Genomic DNA, 19,732 nt, shown 5'->3' with positions numbered 1-19,732 from the left:
AATGTTGTTCGTGCACTGTTCAGTAAAAAAGTATACGCAACGTAATTTGTGTGTTACCGATACGTATGTATATTTAAAAGTAGCCGTGTTACAGGCACGGTTCGAAAAAAAGCATTTGCAATATGTATTTGTTTATGTTACCATATGGATTTAATTAAAAGTTAAAAAATCCTCACGTGTAATATCTTTCTGTGTAAATATCTCATATTACAACGTGGGACACCTGCGGCCTAAAATCCGGTGGGGCTTGTACAAGTACAAAATTGATTTTCTTTCTAAAATTAGAGCCTGCAGCTTTTAATCAGGTGCGCTCTGTAATGTGAAATCTACGGTATGTCAATTATAGTGCTATTGTGGAGCACTTCCTCACTCAAACCCTGCTCATCCACATATAGTGTGAACTTCACCACAACCTTGGGCCAAAGGTGAAATAAAGATCTGAATTCTAGGAGGAAGGTAAAAATGACTGACTTTAACATTAAGGCAACAGTTGACCAACTATGGTATGAAGGAATCCAGTATGAAGGAAAACAGTAATTTTCTGTTACTGCTTTCATTCTTACATTTTGAAAATAAATGCCAGGCCAGGATATTAATCTAGTAAATGGGAAGAAAGCTTAGTCACTGAGGTAGATCTCTCAATGACTGCTGAGCCCTCCAAACTCACTAATTGCCATCCACTGGACCATTCAGTACAATCCTAGATCCAGTTGTTCACTGAAAGGCCAGACCCTGCAAATCAGAGAGGTTCATCAGCACATAGGGCTTCTCTGAACCTGCTGTCAAAACTGTTTCTGGTTTAGGCTGATTTACATGCTCTCTGTCTAGATGCTAAAATTAATCAATAATTTTAAAGCAAAGTAAGTGCAGTTCTAAAACAAATCAGAAACTCAGCTGCAGCTCCCACTCCTGACTGATATCTGTGACTATGACAAAACGTTAATGGGTAGCTGTTGCCATCTTCAGGATTAATTGTGAAATATCGACTAATCACTTCATTCTGGTCAACATGACCATTTCCCTCAAGGTACCATACCTCAGCACAAGTGAGTGCCTTCAAGAATGCTAAAATGTTATTTAAAAACTCCAGCAATTTATGAGATCAATGAATGGTAAAATAGGAGACACAGTACAGCACAAAGGAAGTATTTTTGATTGGGAAAACAAGATAATAAAAAGACTAACTAAACAAAATGAATGGCATTAATAAACACAGCAATTAGCTTTGGATATACGAAGATGGATTGCTCTAATCCAGGCATTTAACTCTAATTCACAATTTCATTTACTCCTCCTATATATATCTGTCTTAAATGTGTATAATCTTTACTCCCAATGAGCTACATCCCTCCCTTATTCATGCTTAAATTATCCAGCCTTCTGAATACAAGTATCCACCAGAGTAACTTTCAGTTTTGTGAAACAGAGATGTTCTAATTAACTTTTTTTAATGGCAATAGCAAAATCATCAATCCACATATATATTAGAAAATAAGCTCTTTATAATTGAGGATTAGCAACCATTCTCAAAAGGATCCAATAGGGTCCCTATCAGCGAAATAGAAAAAATGACTGTGAGCATTGGTTCAAACTTATCAAGTTTATCAAGAGTTTCTAAAAGCAAATTAGATTAAGTGCCATAATCTGCATGTTGGAACTGACAGTTATTCTTCTATTCATAAAGCATGGAGTATAAGCTTAAGGTTATTGTTGCTGCATTGCAGCAAGCTTTTTGGTTAAATGGTTAAAAAGTTAAAAAGCTGATGGTTAAATGGGTCATAATAGGCAGGCCAGCCTCTCCCTGCATGTGGGTATCCTCAGTCTTCTGATCCAGCACTTTCAGAAGATTACACACATTACAAGCAGAAATGGAGAGAGGTAACTTTCTCCAGCGATCAAACTACATTTGCCTTTCTTCTCCACTTGCTTTCCAAATAAGGTACAAAGAGCACAAAGGGTGTTAGAACAGCTCTACACTGACAGTATAGGAGCAAAGTCAGCGGCATGCAGCAACTTGAGTCTTGAGCACTTAAATAATGAACTTCCAATAAGAAAAGCCAGTACGTAGGCAATCACCAGTATTTGTTATGAAAGTGGGGGGGTGCAGCTACTGCACAGGATCGAAGCAAGCTGTAAAGAGTTGTAAACTTAGTGAACTCTATCATGAGAACTACCTTCAGTAGTATCCAGGACATCGTCAAGGAGCGATGCCTCAAAAGGCTGACATCATTAAGAACCGCCATTACCCAGGTCATGCTTTGTTCTCAATGCTAGCATCAGGAAGAGGGCAGAAAAGCATGAAGGCACACATTTAATGGTTCAGGAACTTCTTCCCCTCAGCCATCCAAGTTCTGAATGGACATTGCACCCAATAACACTACCTCACTACTTTTTTAAAAATTTCTATTTTTGCACTATTTATTTAATTTTACTTTATATATATATATATATATATATATATATATATATATTGCATTTCTACCAGGGCTGTGGCCTTGACACTTCCAAGTCTCCTTCCTCCTTTATTCCAGAGGGTGTACAGGTGTACAGTCGCTCAATGCTGTACTTAAGGTGGAATCCTCCATGTACTGTTAGCAGTTTCCGTGTCTTGATGTCAGCAACTTCCAGTTCGTTCCTTGACCAGCATGCTATTGCGACTGGGTATCTGCTGACTGGTAAGGCGGATGTGCTGGCCTCTGATCTTGTTCTTCCCATTCCGTTAGCTTTTTAGGACCTGTCTCACTCTTTGGAGGAACTTGGATGTTGAAGCCTTCCTTGTGTCCTCATCATGCACCTGCAGGATCCCCAGTTATTTGTAGCTGTCCTGTACATCTGGTACGTGGCCTTCAGGTAACTCAACTCCTTCAGTCTTAATGAGTTTGCCTCTTTTCACTACCATCTGCCTGCATTTTCCCGGTCCCAATGACGGCTGTACACCTTATCAAATGGATTAGTGAGTCAATGTCTCTTTAATTTCTGGCATACAGCTTGATGTCATCCACGTACAGGAAGTGGCTGACAGTCACTCCACTCTTGAACCCGTAACCATACCCACTCTTGAAGATGATCTGGCTGAGGAGGTTCAAGCCTATTTAGAACAGCAGTAGGGATACTGCATCACCCTGGAATATTCCACATTTAATGGACACGTGCTACTGGCTTTGAGTTACATTGTAGCATTGTTCTTCAACAGTCCATTGAGTTCTTGATGAAGGTTCCCAGTGTCTTGTTGACACTTGTACAGACTGGTATTCCAGGATCCCTGTGAGGGGCATTGAGTCATATGTTTTCTGGTAATCAAGCCAGGCTGTGCTTAGGCTGGTTTACCTGGTCTTGGAGTCTCACATGACTACTTTGTCTACCAGTGCTCGGAGCCTCTGTTTCCATTACTGGACTCAGGAATTTACACACATGTTCCTTCATGCTGATGACTATGATGCCTGATAGGAGCTTCCATGTTGTTGGCAGGTGTTACATGTAGGCTCATACTGAGAGTGTTACTTTAAGAGTGCCTGAATGAGGCAGGACTATGACGTCAGTCACGGGCTGGGGCAGCCTACTGTGGACTGGAGGGAGGGAGGAAGAGAGGGAAAGTGGGAGGGGGGAGGGGGAAGAGAGACAGACAGACACGGAGAGACGGAAAAGCTGTTGGAACTTCAGCTTGTCACTCCTACGGTTTGGAACTCTCCTATGCCCAAAAAGTTGGGTTGATTATCGGCACGCAGTGCACAAAGGATGTGTGACTGCCACTTCGTATAATCCATATGTGTGGATTGGTTGGGTATCCTGTGGTGTCACTTTTGTTGGACCTTTACTAGGAATCAGGGTTAGTGGATTTTGGAACGGCTCGACGGACAAGAACTTTGCTTACCCAGGAGGGAGTTTGTGGAATTCGACGTAATTGCCTTCCTCTCTACATTATATCCTGGATTACAAATCTCTCCCCTCACTCATTTTGTGGATTACTGAACTTTTCTACTTTACCATTTTAAGACTTTAAGAATTGTTCCTAAGCTTGGTGGTTTGGGAGCTACATATATATACATACATATATATGCATAACACTTAACTTTTATCTCGTTTAAGTTTCTATATTTTAAGTAGATACTAATAAAGATAGTAGTTTTAACATTAAACCTGACTTAGTGTATAATCTATTGCTGATGGTACGTAACACAGGCAGGTTTAGGCCAGTAGTGTGATGGTGTCGCTACTTCGTAAGGATTCTTCATTATGAGTACTGCCTTTCCTCAAATTAGCCAGTCACGATGAAAGCGTTATTCAAGCAGTTGGTTCCTTTGAGCTGCCAGCCATGTATGTAATGCTGTTAGTTTCTTCAGCCAATAGGCATAGATCATGTCAGGCCCTGGTGATGTCCAGTTCTTTATATTTGTTAAAACAACTGGTTACCTAGCAATCAAATATTGTCAACAGAAGACTGCTATCACATCTTGAGCTGGAGACATCCAATCATGGTGCCCCACAGCGCAGAACTAATAGCATCATCTTGTAGATGATAAATGCAAGACCCAGAAACTACTGACAATACATGGAAGATCCCACCCAAAGTCCAACATTGAGCAACTATATACTCACAGGAATAAAGGAGGATGGGGACTTGGAAGTGTCAAGGTCACAGTCCTGGAAAAAATGCAAAGCACCCATGAGTATGTCAGGAAGATGGCCCCTAAGAATGACCTGCAAGGAGAATACCTCAGACAACAGGCAGGGAACATGGAAATGGAAGTAGGTAAAGCAGAGCCAGAGGACAGAGGCCATGGCAGGATGGTACATCCACTGCACAGGATGTACCATCGCCAGATATCAGAGGAGGCTAGCATAAAGTCCTACCAATGGCTGGAAATGGCAGGGTTGAGGGACAACACAGAGGCACTGCTCATGGCTGCACAAGAACAGGCATTGAGCACAAGAGCAATAGAAGCAGGGTTCTATCACACCAGACAAGACCCAAGATGCAGACTGTGCAAGAAATCCACTGAAACATCCAGCAGATAGTAACAGGGTGCAAGACACAGGCAGGGACCGCATACACTGAACGGCACAACCAAGTTGCAAGAATTGTGTACAGGAACATCTGCACTGAGAATAGATTGGACAAATGGGAAACACCTGAGAAGGTAGTGGAGAATGACAGAGCTAAAATCCTGTGGGAGATCCAAATACAGACTGAATCAAAGGTACTGGCCAACCAACCAGACATAGTAATATTGGACAAGGGTCAGAAGAAAGTAATAATAATAGATTTGGTAATCCTGAATGACAGTAACATCAGGAAGAAAGAATATGAGAAGCTGGAGAAATACCAGGGCTTGAAAGAGCAGATAGAAAGGATGTGGAAGGTTAATACCAGAGTAATCCTGGTGGTACTAACCCACTAATTCACAGCATTTTTCCCTCTGTTTTTATATATTGCATTGTACTGCTGCCTCAAAGTCAAAAAATTTCATGACGCATATCAGTGATATTAAACCTGATTCTGATTCTGAACCAACTAACCAAATATTTGGCTCCAAGTGTGGTGGCCTTGGGCAGGGTAACTGATAAACTGAGTTCTTGAATTTACAGAATATCATCGCCCAACATCTGCCATTAAGATTATAATCCAATTATGTTTGCAGATGACTGAATGCAAGGGGGGGGGGGGGGGGGAGAACAGCGCACAAGTATATTGCTCACAATTCCTGAATTATGCTCTAAATTATGCTCTACTTGTGGAAACTGTGTAGTGATTTCTTTTGAACTTATAGTTCTTTAACATCTTTGAACTATTTTTATTGTGCCCATGGTCTGTTTTTTTAATCAATTATGCTATTGTTTGCACTGTTGTAACTATGTGGTTTTGTGCAGGTCTTGTAGCTTTAGTTTTTGGTCTTGCTTGTCTGGTGGATATGGAGCTCCTTTCCGGGGAACGTGCTAAGACGGTAGCACGATATTAATACGCAGCAGCCTCTCCGGACTCTGGATTGGGGATTGCCAAACGTTATGTGGATTTTCTGGTGTAGTCTGTTTTGTCATGTGCTTTTGTGATATCATTCTGGAGGAACGTTGTCTCATTTTTTAACTGCATTGCATTTATGGTTTCTATATGACAATAAACTGAATCTGAATCTGATCTGAATCTAAAGCCTAAATTATTACTGCTGATGAATGTTTAAGAAAATAATCCTACTTCCAATATTAACACCCAAAGTAATAAGCTGAAAATCAAAGATTCCACATAAACAATGTTAAACTATAAACAATGAGCTATTCCAAATTCTTTGTCCTTATGCTACATCTTAACAGATACTTGCTGATCCAAAATGAAAGAATCACTTGTTTAATGTGCTTGAAGGACTGCTAATAAGAAAGCACCTGAATAAGACAATACAACATTTTGCACAACAGTAATATATGAGCCAATATGAATGTAGTACCTTCGTAGACTTTCCTTTTTATCTTCTCGTGTTAGGCAGCCATCGAGATGCCTGTTAATGTACTTTTCAGGGACAGCAACTGCACAAACAGGACAATCCACTACAAGAAAAAAGAAGAGAAAATGTTGGTTATACAGCATAGTACAGCATATGCCATAGTCCTAGAAATGCTGTTTCAGGCTTCCTGTTCACAAATGGAGGTTGACTATCAACCACATCCACATCATATATTTTCCGTCATGCCCTATGTGGCTAATACAGAAACAAAAGTAAGATTCAATGTTGATTCATGCAGCACAGAAACCCATTCAACCTGCAGCAACAACTTAAAGTGCAATCCAATTCATCCCATTCCACTGGTCAATCCCCATATCTTTTTTTCCTGTACAAGTATCTAACCTGCTTCCATCCAATCTTTCATACACCACTTTCCTGAGCCATTCATTAAAATAGGAACTCTCATATCAATTTCTGAATTTGTATACTCCAATTACTATAACCCTGCCAAATGAAACAGTATCAGCTGATTATTTCAATCAAATCTCCCTGAAATAAATGACTACCAAGATGTGGATGTCTTAGTTATAAATGTCCAAATATCCTTGGATTTTGGAGATGTACCAGAGGGTTGGAAAACTGTCAGTGTTGCATCTCCAACAAAAAGCAGGTAATAAAACAATCAGCCAGATGAAATGGTAACTGTTTATTCCCCTTCACAGATACTGCTTGACGTGCTGAATTTTTCTAGCATTGTGTGTGTTAAAATTGAAGTAAAAGCAACACATCTGAAAAATCACAATTTAATTTGGCAGAGTCAGCAATGGTTTCATGAATAATACAGAATATTAGAGTTTTCTTGAGTAAACAAAGAGTGGTTGTGGACAGGTCATATTCTGCATAGAGGTTGGTGACCAGTAGTGTGCCTCAGGGATCTGTTCTGGGACCCCTTCTCTTTGTGATTTTTATAAATGACCTGGATGAGGAAGTGGAGGAATGGGTTAGTAAATTTGTTGTTGACACAAATGCTGGGGTGTTGTGGATAGTGTGGAGGGCTGTCAGAGGTTACAGAGGATGCAAAACTGGGCAGAGAAGTGGCAGATGAAGTTCAACCCAGATAACTGTGAAGTGGTTTATTTTTGTAGGTCAAAAATAATGGCAAAATATGGTCTTAATGGTAATACTCTTGGCAGTGTGGTGGATCATAGGGATCTTGGGGTCCAAGTCCATAGGACACTCAACACTGCTGCACAGGTTGACTGTGTGCATTGGCCTTCATCAACCATGGGATTGAGTTCAAGAGCCGAGAGGTAATGTTACAGCTATACAAGACCCTGGTCAGACCCCACTTGGAGTACTGTGTTCAAATCTGGTCACCTTGTTACAGGAAGGATGTGAAAACTATAGAAAGGGTGCAGAGGGGATTTACAAAGATGTTGCCCAGATTGGGAAGCATGCCTTATAAGAAAAGGTTAGGTGAACTTGACTTTTCTCCTCGGAGCAGCAGAGGATGAGAGGTGACCTGATAGAGCTGTATAAGATGATGAGAGGCATCGATCGTGTGGATAGTCAAAGGCTCTTTCCCAGGGATGAAATGGCTAACACGAGAGGGCACGGTTTTAAGGTGCTTGGAAGTAGGTACAAAGCAGATGTTAGGGGTAAGTTTTTTTTTTATAAACACAGTGAGTGGTGAGTACATGGAATGGACTGCCAGCGACGGTGGTGGAGGCAGATACAACAGGGTCTTTTAAGAGAATCCTAGATAGGTACATGAAGCTTAAAAAAATAGAGGACTATTGGTAACCAAGGTAATTTCTAAGTAAGTACATGTTCAGCCAGCATTGTGGGCCGAAGGGCCTGTATTGTGCTGTAGTTTTTCTATGTTTCTAAGTCTCAATATGAGTGGATAAAGAGAACGAGCAGAAATACTGAATATTTCTATCAGGAGAATAATCATACTCTCCATATTTACCCTCTCTAGACCTTAAGCATCTTAGTTGTTTCAATACGGTTGCTTTGAGGTCCCAAAGAAGCAGTGAGTAGAGATAAGGTGGTTATCTTCAGCTTAGCAAGCTATCAGTGGGAAAACACAGGATCAGTACCAGGACTGTAAGAGTGTACGGACAGAAACTGATAGGTTAATGAGCAAATAAAAAGTTAGCATATGGAATATAATGTGGAAATGAGAAAATGTTCAGTTAGAAAAAAATAATTTTATATGGAGAAAACTTACAAAAAGCTGCAGAACAAAGGGATTTATGGTGCCCTTGTACATGAAATATGATATATTTAACAAGCAATAGGGAAAATAATTGACTGCTGGGCCTTATTTTAAAGGGATTAAATATGAAAGCTTTATGATATCAGTACAGCTACTAGTAAGACCACATCTGGAGTAATGTAAACAACCTTAGTCCCTCTATTTAAGGAAAGGTAATTCATTACAGTTGGTTCAGAGAAGATTCATGTGGATAATTCCAGATTAACCCTGTGAGGCAGGGTTAAACAGGATGAGACTGTACTAACTACAGTTTAATGTAAAGCAACCTTATTGAAACAACTAAGGTCTAGACAGGGGTAAATGTGGAGAGAATGATTGTTCTCCTGGGAGCGTCAAGGACCAGAGGGCACTGTCTCAGAATAAAACCATAAAACCATAAGACATCTCAGATCGGGTGCAGGTTATTCTCGAGAGGGAGGGCAAGAACCCAGATGTTGTGGTCCATGTAGGGACCAACGACGTGGGAAGGATGAGTGAGGGGGTACTGTGTAGTGATTTCAGGGAGTTAGGTGCGAAGCTGAAGGGCAGGACCTCCAGGGTAACAATCTCAGGATTGCTACCTGTGCCACGTGCGAGTGAGGCAAGGAACAGAAGGATTATACAGATTAATACGTGGCTGAGAGGATGGTGCAGGAGGGAGGACTTCAGGTTTTTAGATAATTGGGCTTTGTTCCAGGGAAGGTGGGATCTGTTCCGAAGGGATGGTTTACACCTGAACTGGAGCGGTACTAACATTCTTACAGGAAAGTTTGCTAGTGCTGCTCAGGGGGGTTTAAACTAAATTTGCAGGGGGCAGGGATCCAGAATGTGAGAGAGGATAGCGAGATGAAGAATAAAGGACAGGTGGGGACTACACGGTTCCAGAATATTAAGTGTGTAGTAGAGAAAGGTGAGGCAGAACAAGTGATAAGGAGTACACATGTACAGAGGGATGGTCTGACGGAACATGGATTTAAATGTGCAGAAAAAATAAGTAAATTTAGGAAGGACAACAAAATTCAAGGGGCCTATAGCCCGATGGGAGTTTGGGGAGCTGGGTTAAGCACAATAGGCAGTGATTCAAACAGAGAGAGGAGAAATGGGCTAAAAATTCTATATCTGAATGCACGAAGTGCCAGAAATAAGGCGGATGAGCTAGAAGCTCAGGTGCGAATGGGTAACAATGATGTTGTTGGGATAACGGAGACATGGCTGCAGGGAGATCAGACCTGGGAAATGAATGTACAAGGGTATACGTGCTATAGTAGGGTCAGAAATGTGGGCAGAGGGGGTGGGGTGGCCCTGTTGGTGAGGAATGAGATTCAGTCCTTTGCAAGGGGGGGACATAGGATCAGGAGAAGTAGAGTCTGTGTGGATAGAACTGAGGAACAGTGAGGGCAAAAAGACCCTAATGGGTGGTGTCTAAAGGCCACCAAACAGTAGCATGGATATTGGGTGCAAGTTGAATAGGGAGTTAACATTGGCATGTGGCAAAGGTAATGTTGCAGTAGTTATGGGGAATTTCAACATGCAGTTGAACTGGGAGAATCAGGTTGGTGCTGGACCCCTGGATAGGGAATTTGTAGAGTGCCTACGGGATGCATTCTTGGAACAGCTTGTACGGGAGCCGACCAGGGCCAAAGCTATTCCGGATTTAGTGTTGTGTAATGAACAGGATTTGATAAGTGATCTTGAAGTAAAGGAGCCATTAGGAGGTAGTGACCATAATATGATAAGTTTTTATCTGCAATTTGAGAAGGATAAGGGCAGATTGGAGGTGTCAGTGTTGCAGTTGAACAAAGGAGACTATGGAGCCATGAGGGAGGAGCTGGCCAAAGTTGACTGGACGGATATCCAAGCAGAAAAGACAGTTGAACAGCAGTGGCAGGTATTCTTGGGAATAATGCACAAGGTGCAAAATCAGTTCATCCCCCGGAGAAGGAAGGATTCAAAGGGAGGAAAGGGGCCACAGTGGTTGACAAAGGAAGTCAGAGATTGCACAGCATTAAAAAAAAGTAGTATGACAGAGCTAAGGTGAGTGGGAGGACAGATGATTGGGAAATTTTTAAGGAACAACAGAACTTAACTAAAAAGACAATACAGGGAGAAAAAATGAGGTACGAACGCAAGCTAGCCAGGAATATAAAGGAGGATAGCAAAAGCTTTTTTAGGTATGTGAAGAGAAAGAAGATAGTTAAGAACAATGTTGGGCCCTTGAAGAATGAATTGGGTGAAATTGTTATGGGAAACAGAGAAACGGCAGAAGAATTTAATAAGTACTTTAGATCTGTCTTCACTAGGGAAGACACAAGCAATCTCCCAGATGTATGGATGGGCCAAGGACATAGGGTAACAGAGGAAATGAAACAAATTGACATTAGGAAGGAAACAGTGATGAGTAGACTGATGGGACTGAAGGCTAACAAATCCCCAGGTCCAGATGGTCTGCATCCTAGGGTACTAAAGGAGGTGGCTCTGGAAATTGCGGATGCATTGGTAATCATTTTCCAATGTTCTTTAGATTCAGGATCAGTTCCTGAGGATTGGAGAATGGCTAATGTTATCCCACTTTTTAAGAAAGGAGGGAGGGAGAAAACAGAGAACTATCGTCTTGTCAGCCTAACATCAGTAGTGGGGAAGATGCTAGAGTCCCTTATTAAAGATGAAATAGTGGCATATCTGTATAGCAGTGACAGGATTGGGCCGAGCCAGCATGGATTTACCAAGGGCAAATCATGCTTGACTAATCTATTGGTGTTTTTCGAGGATGTAACCAGGAAGTTAGACAAGGGAGATCCAGTGGATGTAGTGTACCTCGATTTTCAGAAGGCATTTGATAAGGTCCCACAAAGGAGATTGGTGGGTAAAATCAGAGCTCATGGCATTGGGGGGAAGATATTGACATGGATAGAAAACTGGTTGGTAGATAGAAAGCAAAGGGTAGCGGTGAATGGGTGTTTCTCGGAATGGCAGGTGGTGACTAGTGGGGTGCCACAGAGCTCAGTATTGGGACCACAGCTGTTTACGATTTACATCAACGATTTAGATGAAGGCATTGAGAATAACATCAGCAAGTTTGCTGATGATACTAAGCTGGGTGGCAGTGTGACATGTGATGAGGATGTTAGGAGAATTCAGGGAGACTTGGATAGGCTGGGTGAGTGGGCAGATACTTGGCAGATGATGTTTAATGTGAATAAGTGTGAGGTTATCCACTTTGGGAGTAAGAACAGGAAGGCAGATTATTATCTGAACGGTATAGAGTTAGGTAAGGGAGAAATACAAAGAGATCTAGGAGTCCTTGTTCATCAGTCACTGAAGGTGAATGAGCAAGTACAGCAGGCAGTGAAGAAGGCTAATGGAATGTTGGCCTTTATTACAAAGGGAATTGAGTACAAGAGCAAGGAAATTCTTTTGCATTTGTACAGGGCCTTGATGAGACCACACCTGGAGTATTGTGTACAGTTTTGGTCTCCAGGGTTAAGGAAGGACATCCTGGCTGTAGAGGAAGTGCAGCGTAGATTCACGAGGTTAATTCCTGGGATGTCTGGACTGTTTTATGCAGAGAGGTTAGAGAGACTGGGCTTGTACACACTGGAATTAAGGAGATTGAGAGGGGATCTGATTGCAACATATAAGATTATTAAGGGATTGGACAAGATAGAGGCAGCAAATATGTTCCAGATGCTGGGAGAGTCCAGTACCAGAGGGCATGGTTTAAGAATAAGGGGTAGGTCATTTATGACAGAGTTAAGGAAAAACTTCTTCTCCCAGAGAGTTGTGGGGGTGTGGAATGCACTGCCTCAGAAGGCAGTGGAAGCCAATTCTCTGGATGCTTTCAAGAAGGAGCTAGATAGGTATCTTATGGATAGGGGAATCAAGGGTTATGGGGACAAGACAGGAACCAGGTATTGATAGTAGATGATCAGCCATGATCTCAGAATGGCAGTGCAGGCTCGAAGGGCCGAATGGTCTACTTCTGCACCTATTGTCTATTGACATGGGAACAGAATTAGGCCATGCAGCCCTTTGATTCTGCTTCTCCATTTTAACATGGCTGATCCCAGATCCCACTCAACCCCATACACCTACTTTCTTGCCATATCCTTTGATGTCCTAACCAATCAGGAAACTATCAACTTCCACCTTAAATGTACCCACGGCCTCCACCGTAGACTGTGGCACAGCATTCCACAGGTTCACTGTTCTCTGGCTAAACAAATCCTCCTTACCTCCATCCTAAAAGTTTGCACCTCAGTTTTAAGTCTGCCCTCTAGTTCTGGATACCCCCACCATAGGAAACATCCTCTCTGCATCCACCCTATCTAGTCCTTTCAACATTCGGTAGGTTTCAATGAGATTCCCCCCCCCCACCCCCACATTCTGTTAAATTCCAGTGAGCACACACCCAAAGCTGACAAACTCTCATCATATGTTAACCCTTTCATTCCTGGAATCATCCTTGTGAACCTACTCTGGACTCTCTCCAATGACAACACATTCTTTCTGAGATATGGGGCCCAAAACTGCTGGTAATACTCCACATGCAGCCTGACTAGTGTCTTATAAAGCCTCAGCATTATCTCCTTGCTTCTATATTCTATTCCTCTTGAAATAAACACTAACATTGCATTTGCCTTTTTTTTACCACAGACTCAACCTGTAAATTAACCTTCTGGGAGCCTTGCACGATGACTCCTATCCCTTTACACCTCTGATGTTTGAACCTTCTCCCCATTTAGATAACAGTCTACACTGTTGTTCCTTTAACCAAAATGCATTATCATACATTTCCCAACACTGTATTCCATCTGCCACCTTTTTGCCCATTCTTCCAATTTGTCTAAGTCCTGCTGCAGTAGCATTGCTTCCTCAGCTCTACCTACCCTTCCACCCATCTTCGTATCATCCACAAACTTTGCCACAGAACCATCAATTCCATTATCCAAATCATTGACAAATATTGTGAAAAGTAGCAGTCCCAATACTGACCCCTAAGGAGCACCACTAGTCACTGGCAGCCAACCAGAAAAGGCCCCTTTTATTCCCACTCGCTGCCTCCTAACCTGTCAGCCATTCCTCTATTGTGCTAGTATCTTTCCTGTAACGCCATAGGATTTTATTTTGTTGAGCAACATCAAATGCCTTCTGAAAATCCAAGTAAATGACATCCACTGTCTCTCCTTTGTCCACGCTGCTTGTTACCTCCTGGAAGAACACTAACAGATTTGTCAGGCAAGATTTCCCATTACAGAAACCATGCTGACTTCAACTTATTTCATCATTAAGTCTCCAAACTGGCCTATAATTTCCTTTCTTTTGCCTTCTTAAAGAGTGGAGTGACATTTGAAGTCCAGGACCATGCCAGAATCAAGTGATTCTTGAAAGATCATGACCAATGCATCTTTAGCTCTTCAGCAACCTCTCTCAGGACTCTGAGACGTAGTCCACCTGAACCAGGTGACTTCTCCATCTTAAGACCTTTCAGTTTGCCTAGTTCTTTTTCCTTTGTAATAACAATGGCACTCACTGCTGCTGACACTCACGGACCTCTGGCACACTGTTAGTGACTTCAACAGTGAAGACAGTTGCAAAGTACCCATTAAGTTAATCTGCCATTTCTGTGCCCCATTAATACCTCATCAGCATCATTTTCCAGTGGTCCAATATCAACTCTCACCTCCCTTTTACTCTTTATATAACTGAATAAAACTTATAGTATCCTGCTTTATATTATTGGCTAGTTTGCCCTCATATTTCATCTTTTCCTTTCTTATGGCTTTTGTTGGATTTTAAAAGCTTCCCAATCATCCAACTTCCCACTCACTTTTGCTATCTTATATGCCCTTTTCTTGGATTTTATGCAGTCCTCAACTTGCCTTGTCTGCCACGGCTCCCTACCCTGCCATTTGAGAACTACTTCTTCTGTGGGACATATGTATCCTGCGCCTCATGAACTATTCCCAGAAACTTCAGCCACCTCCACTCCATCATCCCTGCCAGTATCCTCCTCCAATCCACCCGGGCAAGTTCCTCTCTCCCTTTATTCCATCGCGATTTTGATACATTTGGCTTACGCTTCGCTCCCTCAAAATGAGGTGGTGTTCTTTAAGACTAAGATGAGAAAGAATTCCTTCTTGCATGAGGTTGAGAATCTTTTCAACAGAACTGCTAGGGCCAATTCCTTGTGTATACTTAAAGGTGAGAAAGATATAACTGTTCAATCTGCAAGGGAATAAATGATTATGGGGAAGAGAGAACGGCAGAGCAAGCTCAAATAACTGAATGATCTACTCTTGATCCTATTACTTATGGTCTCACAATCTTAAAATATTTAACTTACAATGAACATCTCTTTTAAATATTCCTCAACCTCTTCTCTATGGGAAATTAATGCCAAATTCCCTAGGTTTTCTACTTAAACTGAAATCTTCAATCATTATTTTAAGCAGCTGTAGAAATATGTCTATTTACTGCCAGAGGAGTTAATGCCAACTGAACACTTGCATTAGTTCACATAACACTTATTTATAGTCATATATTTTTTAACAGCAACCTTTCACTATTTCCTTTGGCTCAGAAGTCGAGGGTTCGGCATCATTATCCTTTTGAGCCAGCTCTGCCAAGCAATTCTCAGTAATTGATTGTGTGCAGGTGTCATTTTGTTCTTCTCCACACTGCTCCTCTGTGGATTGTATTCCTGATTGCCTTACAGAGGAATGGCTCCGAGACAGAAATCTATCCATGTATTTCATCTCCTTCTTCATCTTGGTACGAACTTTACCACCAGATGATTGATTCTTTTTGGATATATCCACTGCTTGAGCTGCCCGAGGCAAGACTGGAGGGGATTGCAAATCATACTTGGACAGCAAGTCTCTGTGGAAAGAAAATGAACGATTAATGTCTGTACTGAACTAACTCAAGTGACACACTTTGCCTTTCCATTGTTAAGGCCTCAAGTCTAATCTTGGCTAACATCATAATCAATAAATGTTTGCAACAAAAGGTATTGATTTGTTTTAACATTTATTTATCCATTACTTCAACACTATTATAGTATCAAGTTGCCCAATTATATTTTGAAAAATCACAATGCTTGATTCCTTCTTATTTTATAAAGTAGGTGGTTCTAAGCATTTACCACTAAACTAAGTAGATTTCCTTACATCTATAAATTTAAATTTATGTGAAATTCTACTCATCAGTAAAAACTGGAATTATCTTAAATTCATAGAGTTTTGTATCACAGTGCAGGAACACTCAAAATCCCTAATGAAATCAATCTCATTCCGATATGAAATCATTACAATGTAGAAATTGATTATCGATGTACATATATGTCACCAGGCACTCCCTGAGATTCATTTTCTTGTGGACAATCACAGTAAATACAAGAAACACAACAGAATCAATTAAGGACTATTATCCATATTCTTGAAATTGACCCCAGTTCAGTGATGGGTGAGTGAAGTTATCTCCACTGGTTCGAGAGGTAATAACTGTTCCTGAAGCTGGTGGTGGTGCAGGTGCTGGAGCTCTTCCCGATGGTAGCGAGGAGAAGAGAGCATGGCCTGGTTCGCTGGGGGGGGGGGGGGGTCTTGATGATGAATGCTGCTTTCCCGCGACAACACTCCACATAGATGTGCTCAATGGTGGGGAGGGCTTTATCTGTACTAGATTGAGCCATATTCACTACTTTTTGGAGGCTTTTCCATACAAGAGCGTTGCTGTTTCCCTACCAGGCCATGACTGATCCAGTCAATATACTCTCCACCACACATCTATAGAAGTTTAGCAAAGTTTTACAGGACATGCCAAATGCTCACAAACTACTGAGAAAGCAGAGGTGCTGACATGCTTTCTTGTCAGCATTTCTTTATAATGGCACTTACCTGCAGACCCAGGACAGATTCTCTGAAATGATAACACTGAGGAAATTAAAGTTTCTAACCCTCTCCACCTCTGATCCTCAGATGAGGACTAGCTCACAGATCTCTATAATTCCTTCTTCTTGAAGTCAATAATAGGCTCCTTGGTCTTATTGACATTGAGTGCGAAGTTGTTGTTGTGGCACCACTCTGCCAGATTTTCAGTCTCTCTCCTATACGTTGATTCATCACCATCCTTAATTCGGCCAATTACATGGTATTATCAGCAAATTAAAATATGATATTGGAGCTGTGCTTAGTCACACCGTTATAGGTGTAAAACGAGTAGAGCAGATGGCTAAGCACAGTCTTGTGGTACATCTATGCTGAGAGAGATCATGGAGGAGATGTTATTGCCAATCCCAACCAGGATCTGTGAGTGAGGAAATTGAGGATCTTTTGCACAAGGAAGTATCGAGGCCTAGGACTTGAAGCTTATTGATTAGTTTTCAGCAGATGATAGTGTTGAATTCTGAACTGTAGTACAATAAAGAGCACCCTTATGTAATCATCTTCTCTGTCCAGATACTCCAGGATTGAGTGAAGAGGCAATGAAATGGCATCTGCTGTTGACCTGCTGTGACAATAGGCAAATTGGAGTGCATAAACATCACGTCTCAAGGAGGGGTGGATACATACTGAGGATGCAAGTGCTATTGGATGATAGTTATTGAAGCTGGTTGCCACGTTCTTCTTAGGCACCAGTATAATCAAAGCCTGCTTGAAGCAGGTGGGTAACTCGGACTACCAAAGTGAGTGCTTAAAGATATTGCTGAACACTCCAACCAGATAATCAGCACAGGTCTGAATACTCGGCCAGGTACCCTTTATAGGCTGGATGTGTTCCGTGAGTTCACCCTTCTGTAGGATACTCTCACGTCAGCCTCAGAGACTAAAATCACAGGGTCATCATAGCAACTGCACTCACTTCTGCCCCCTGACACACTTAAATTTCTGGCATACAGCTACTGGCTTCCACAGAAATACTTATTCAGTTCAGCTACCATTTCCTTGTCACCCATTACTTATCCTCCAATGTCATTTTCCAGCAATCCAATACCTACTCTCATCTCTGTTTTACTCTTAATATATCTAAAAAAAAAAACAACTGGTATCCTCTTTGACATTGTCAGCTTGCTTATCTTCATGTTTCATTATTCCCCTCCTTATGGCTTTTTTAGCTGCCTTCAATAGGTTTTTAAAAACTTCCCAATCCTCTACCTTCCTACTAAATTTTGCTCATGCCGTCTCTTTAGCCTCTTTTGGTTTTGACTTCCCTTGTCAGCCGTGGCTACGTTATCCTGCCTTTACAATATTTGTACTTCTTTGAGATGTATCTATCCTGTGCCTTCTGATTTGTTCCCATTGCTGCTCTACTGTCATTCCTGCTAGTACCCTCTTCCAATCAACTTTGGCCAGCTCCTCTCTTGTGCTCCTCTAGCTGCCTTTACTCAACCACAGTACTAATACATCTGACTGTAGATTGTCCCACTCGAACTGCAGGGTGAGTTTTATTGTATCATGATCACTGTCTAAGGGTTCCTTTATCCTAAGCTTTCAAATAAAATCCAGTTCATTACACATCACCCAATCCAGAATAGCTAATCCCTGAGCGGGCTCAACAACAAGCTGTTCTAAAAAGCCATCTTGAAGGTATTCTAAGCAACACACACAAGTACTACACCTGTCCCTACACCTCCTCCCTCACTACCATTCAAGGCCCCCAAACAGTCCCTCCAGGTGAGGAGACACTTCACCTGTGAGTCTGTTGGGGTCCGGTATACTGTGTCCGGTGCTCACATGTGGCCTCCTGTACATCAGTGAGACCTGACGTAGATAGGGAGACTGTTCGCTGAGCACTTAGTTTCTGTCCACCAGAAGCAGTGGGATCTCCCAATGACCATCCATGTTAATTCCACTTCCCATTTCGATATGTCAATCCGTGGCCTACTCTGCTGTCAATATGGGGTCACACTCAGGTTGGAGGAACACCACCTTATATTTCTTCTGGGTAGCCTCCAACCTGATGGCATGAACATCTGGTAATGCCTCCCCCATTCACCATTCCCCATCCCTTTTCCCTGTCTCACCTCATCTCCTTGCCTGCCCATCACCTCCCTCTGGTGTTCTTCCTCCCTTTCCTTTCTTCTATGACGGACTTCCGGTAAGATGGCGATTGTTTAGCTGCTCCGAACTTTTGTTCCGTTACTGTCGATACCTTTGCACTAAATGTCTCCATTTTTTTAAACCTTAGTTAGGAATTATTTCGGTATCTCTTACTTGCCTGTGAATATATCTAACTTACAATGTCTAGCAAGAGTTCTAAATCCGGGAGAAAAGAAGCTATGACCGCGTCGGACGAGACGCTGGTTGCGCTGGGAAAGCTCCGAGATGAAATCTTAAAGGAATTTAAAACCGCTTTCAAACAGTTAGAAGACAAACTGGATCGGATCAACGATAAAGTGGACAAACATGCTGAACACTTATCTCTCATCGATTCGACTTCTGAAGATTTAGAAAGTCGTGTTCGATACCTGGAGACTCTCTGTTCCAGCTTAGAGGAAAAATCTAATAAACTTCTTTCCAAAATGGTGGATCTCGAAAATCGCAGCAGATGCTGCAACCTCAGAATTCTGGGACTACCAGAGGCGACTGAAAAGGGATCAACCGTGAAGTTTTTCGCCGAGTTTCTCTGTGAGTTATTTGGGAAAGATTTGCTTCCGAAGCCGCCCAAGCTCGAACGGGCACACAGAGTTTACGTTCCCCCCGGAATTCTGGGCTCCCGTCCGCGACCAGTAGTCTTGTGTTTCCATCAATACCAGGTAAAACACAGTCTGATTGTGGAGGCACTTCGCAGAGGTTCTTTTTCTTACCAGGATACAACCATTCGCTTTGTGGAAGATTTTGCACCCCAGACCTTAAAGATGCACGCTGAGTTTAAAGGCGTAATGAAAGTGCTTTTTGATCGTGGTTTCAAACCTTCCCTTCATAATCCTGCTGATCTACGAATCAAGCTTAATACCGGGGAATTCAAGTGGTTCAAATCAGCAAAGGAAGCTGAAGCGTTTGTGGCAAGTCTTCCGGCTATCCAGTCATCTTCGGAATCT

General features: G+C 42.0%; 1 protein-coding gene across 2 annotated transcripts in view; it reads right to left on the bottom strand.

Moving 5' to 3' along the window:
- Positions 1-19,732, bottom strand: part of rad18 (RAD18 E3 ubiquitin protein ligase) — a 238,750-nt gene that overhangs the window by 180,959 nt on the left and 38,059 nt on the right. Inside the window, exons 5-7 of one of the 2 annotated variants that reach the window (XM_073072485.1) lie at positions 15,251-15,573; positions 6,438-6,537; positions 4,597-4,641 (exon numbers count right to left, since the gene is read on the bottom strand). In XM_073072485.1, the coding sequence (XP_072928586.1) occupies positions 4,597-4,641; positions 6,438-6,537; positions 15,251-15,573 (468 nt within the window). The remainder of the gene's footprint in view (positions 1-4,596; positions 4,642-6,437; positions 6,538-15,250; positions 15,574-19,732) is intronic. The other variant, XM_073072486.1, reaches the window with a different exon arrangement.

The sequence above is a fragment of the Hemitrygon akajei genome, chromosome 19, assembly GCF_048418815.1.
Source record: "Hemitrygon akajei chromosome 19, sHemAka1.3, whole genome shotgun sequence".
NCBI lineage: Eukaryota > Metazoa > Chordata > Chondrichthyes > Myliobatiformes > Dasyatidae > Hemitrygon > Hemitrygon akajei.
This window is presented reverse-complemented; position numbering and strand designations above follow the sequence as displayed.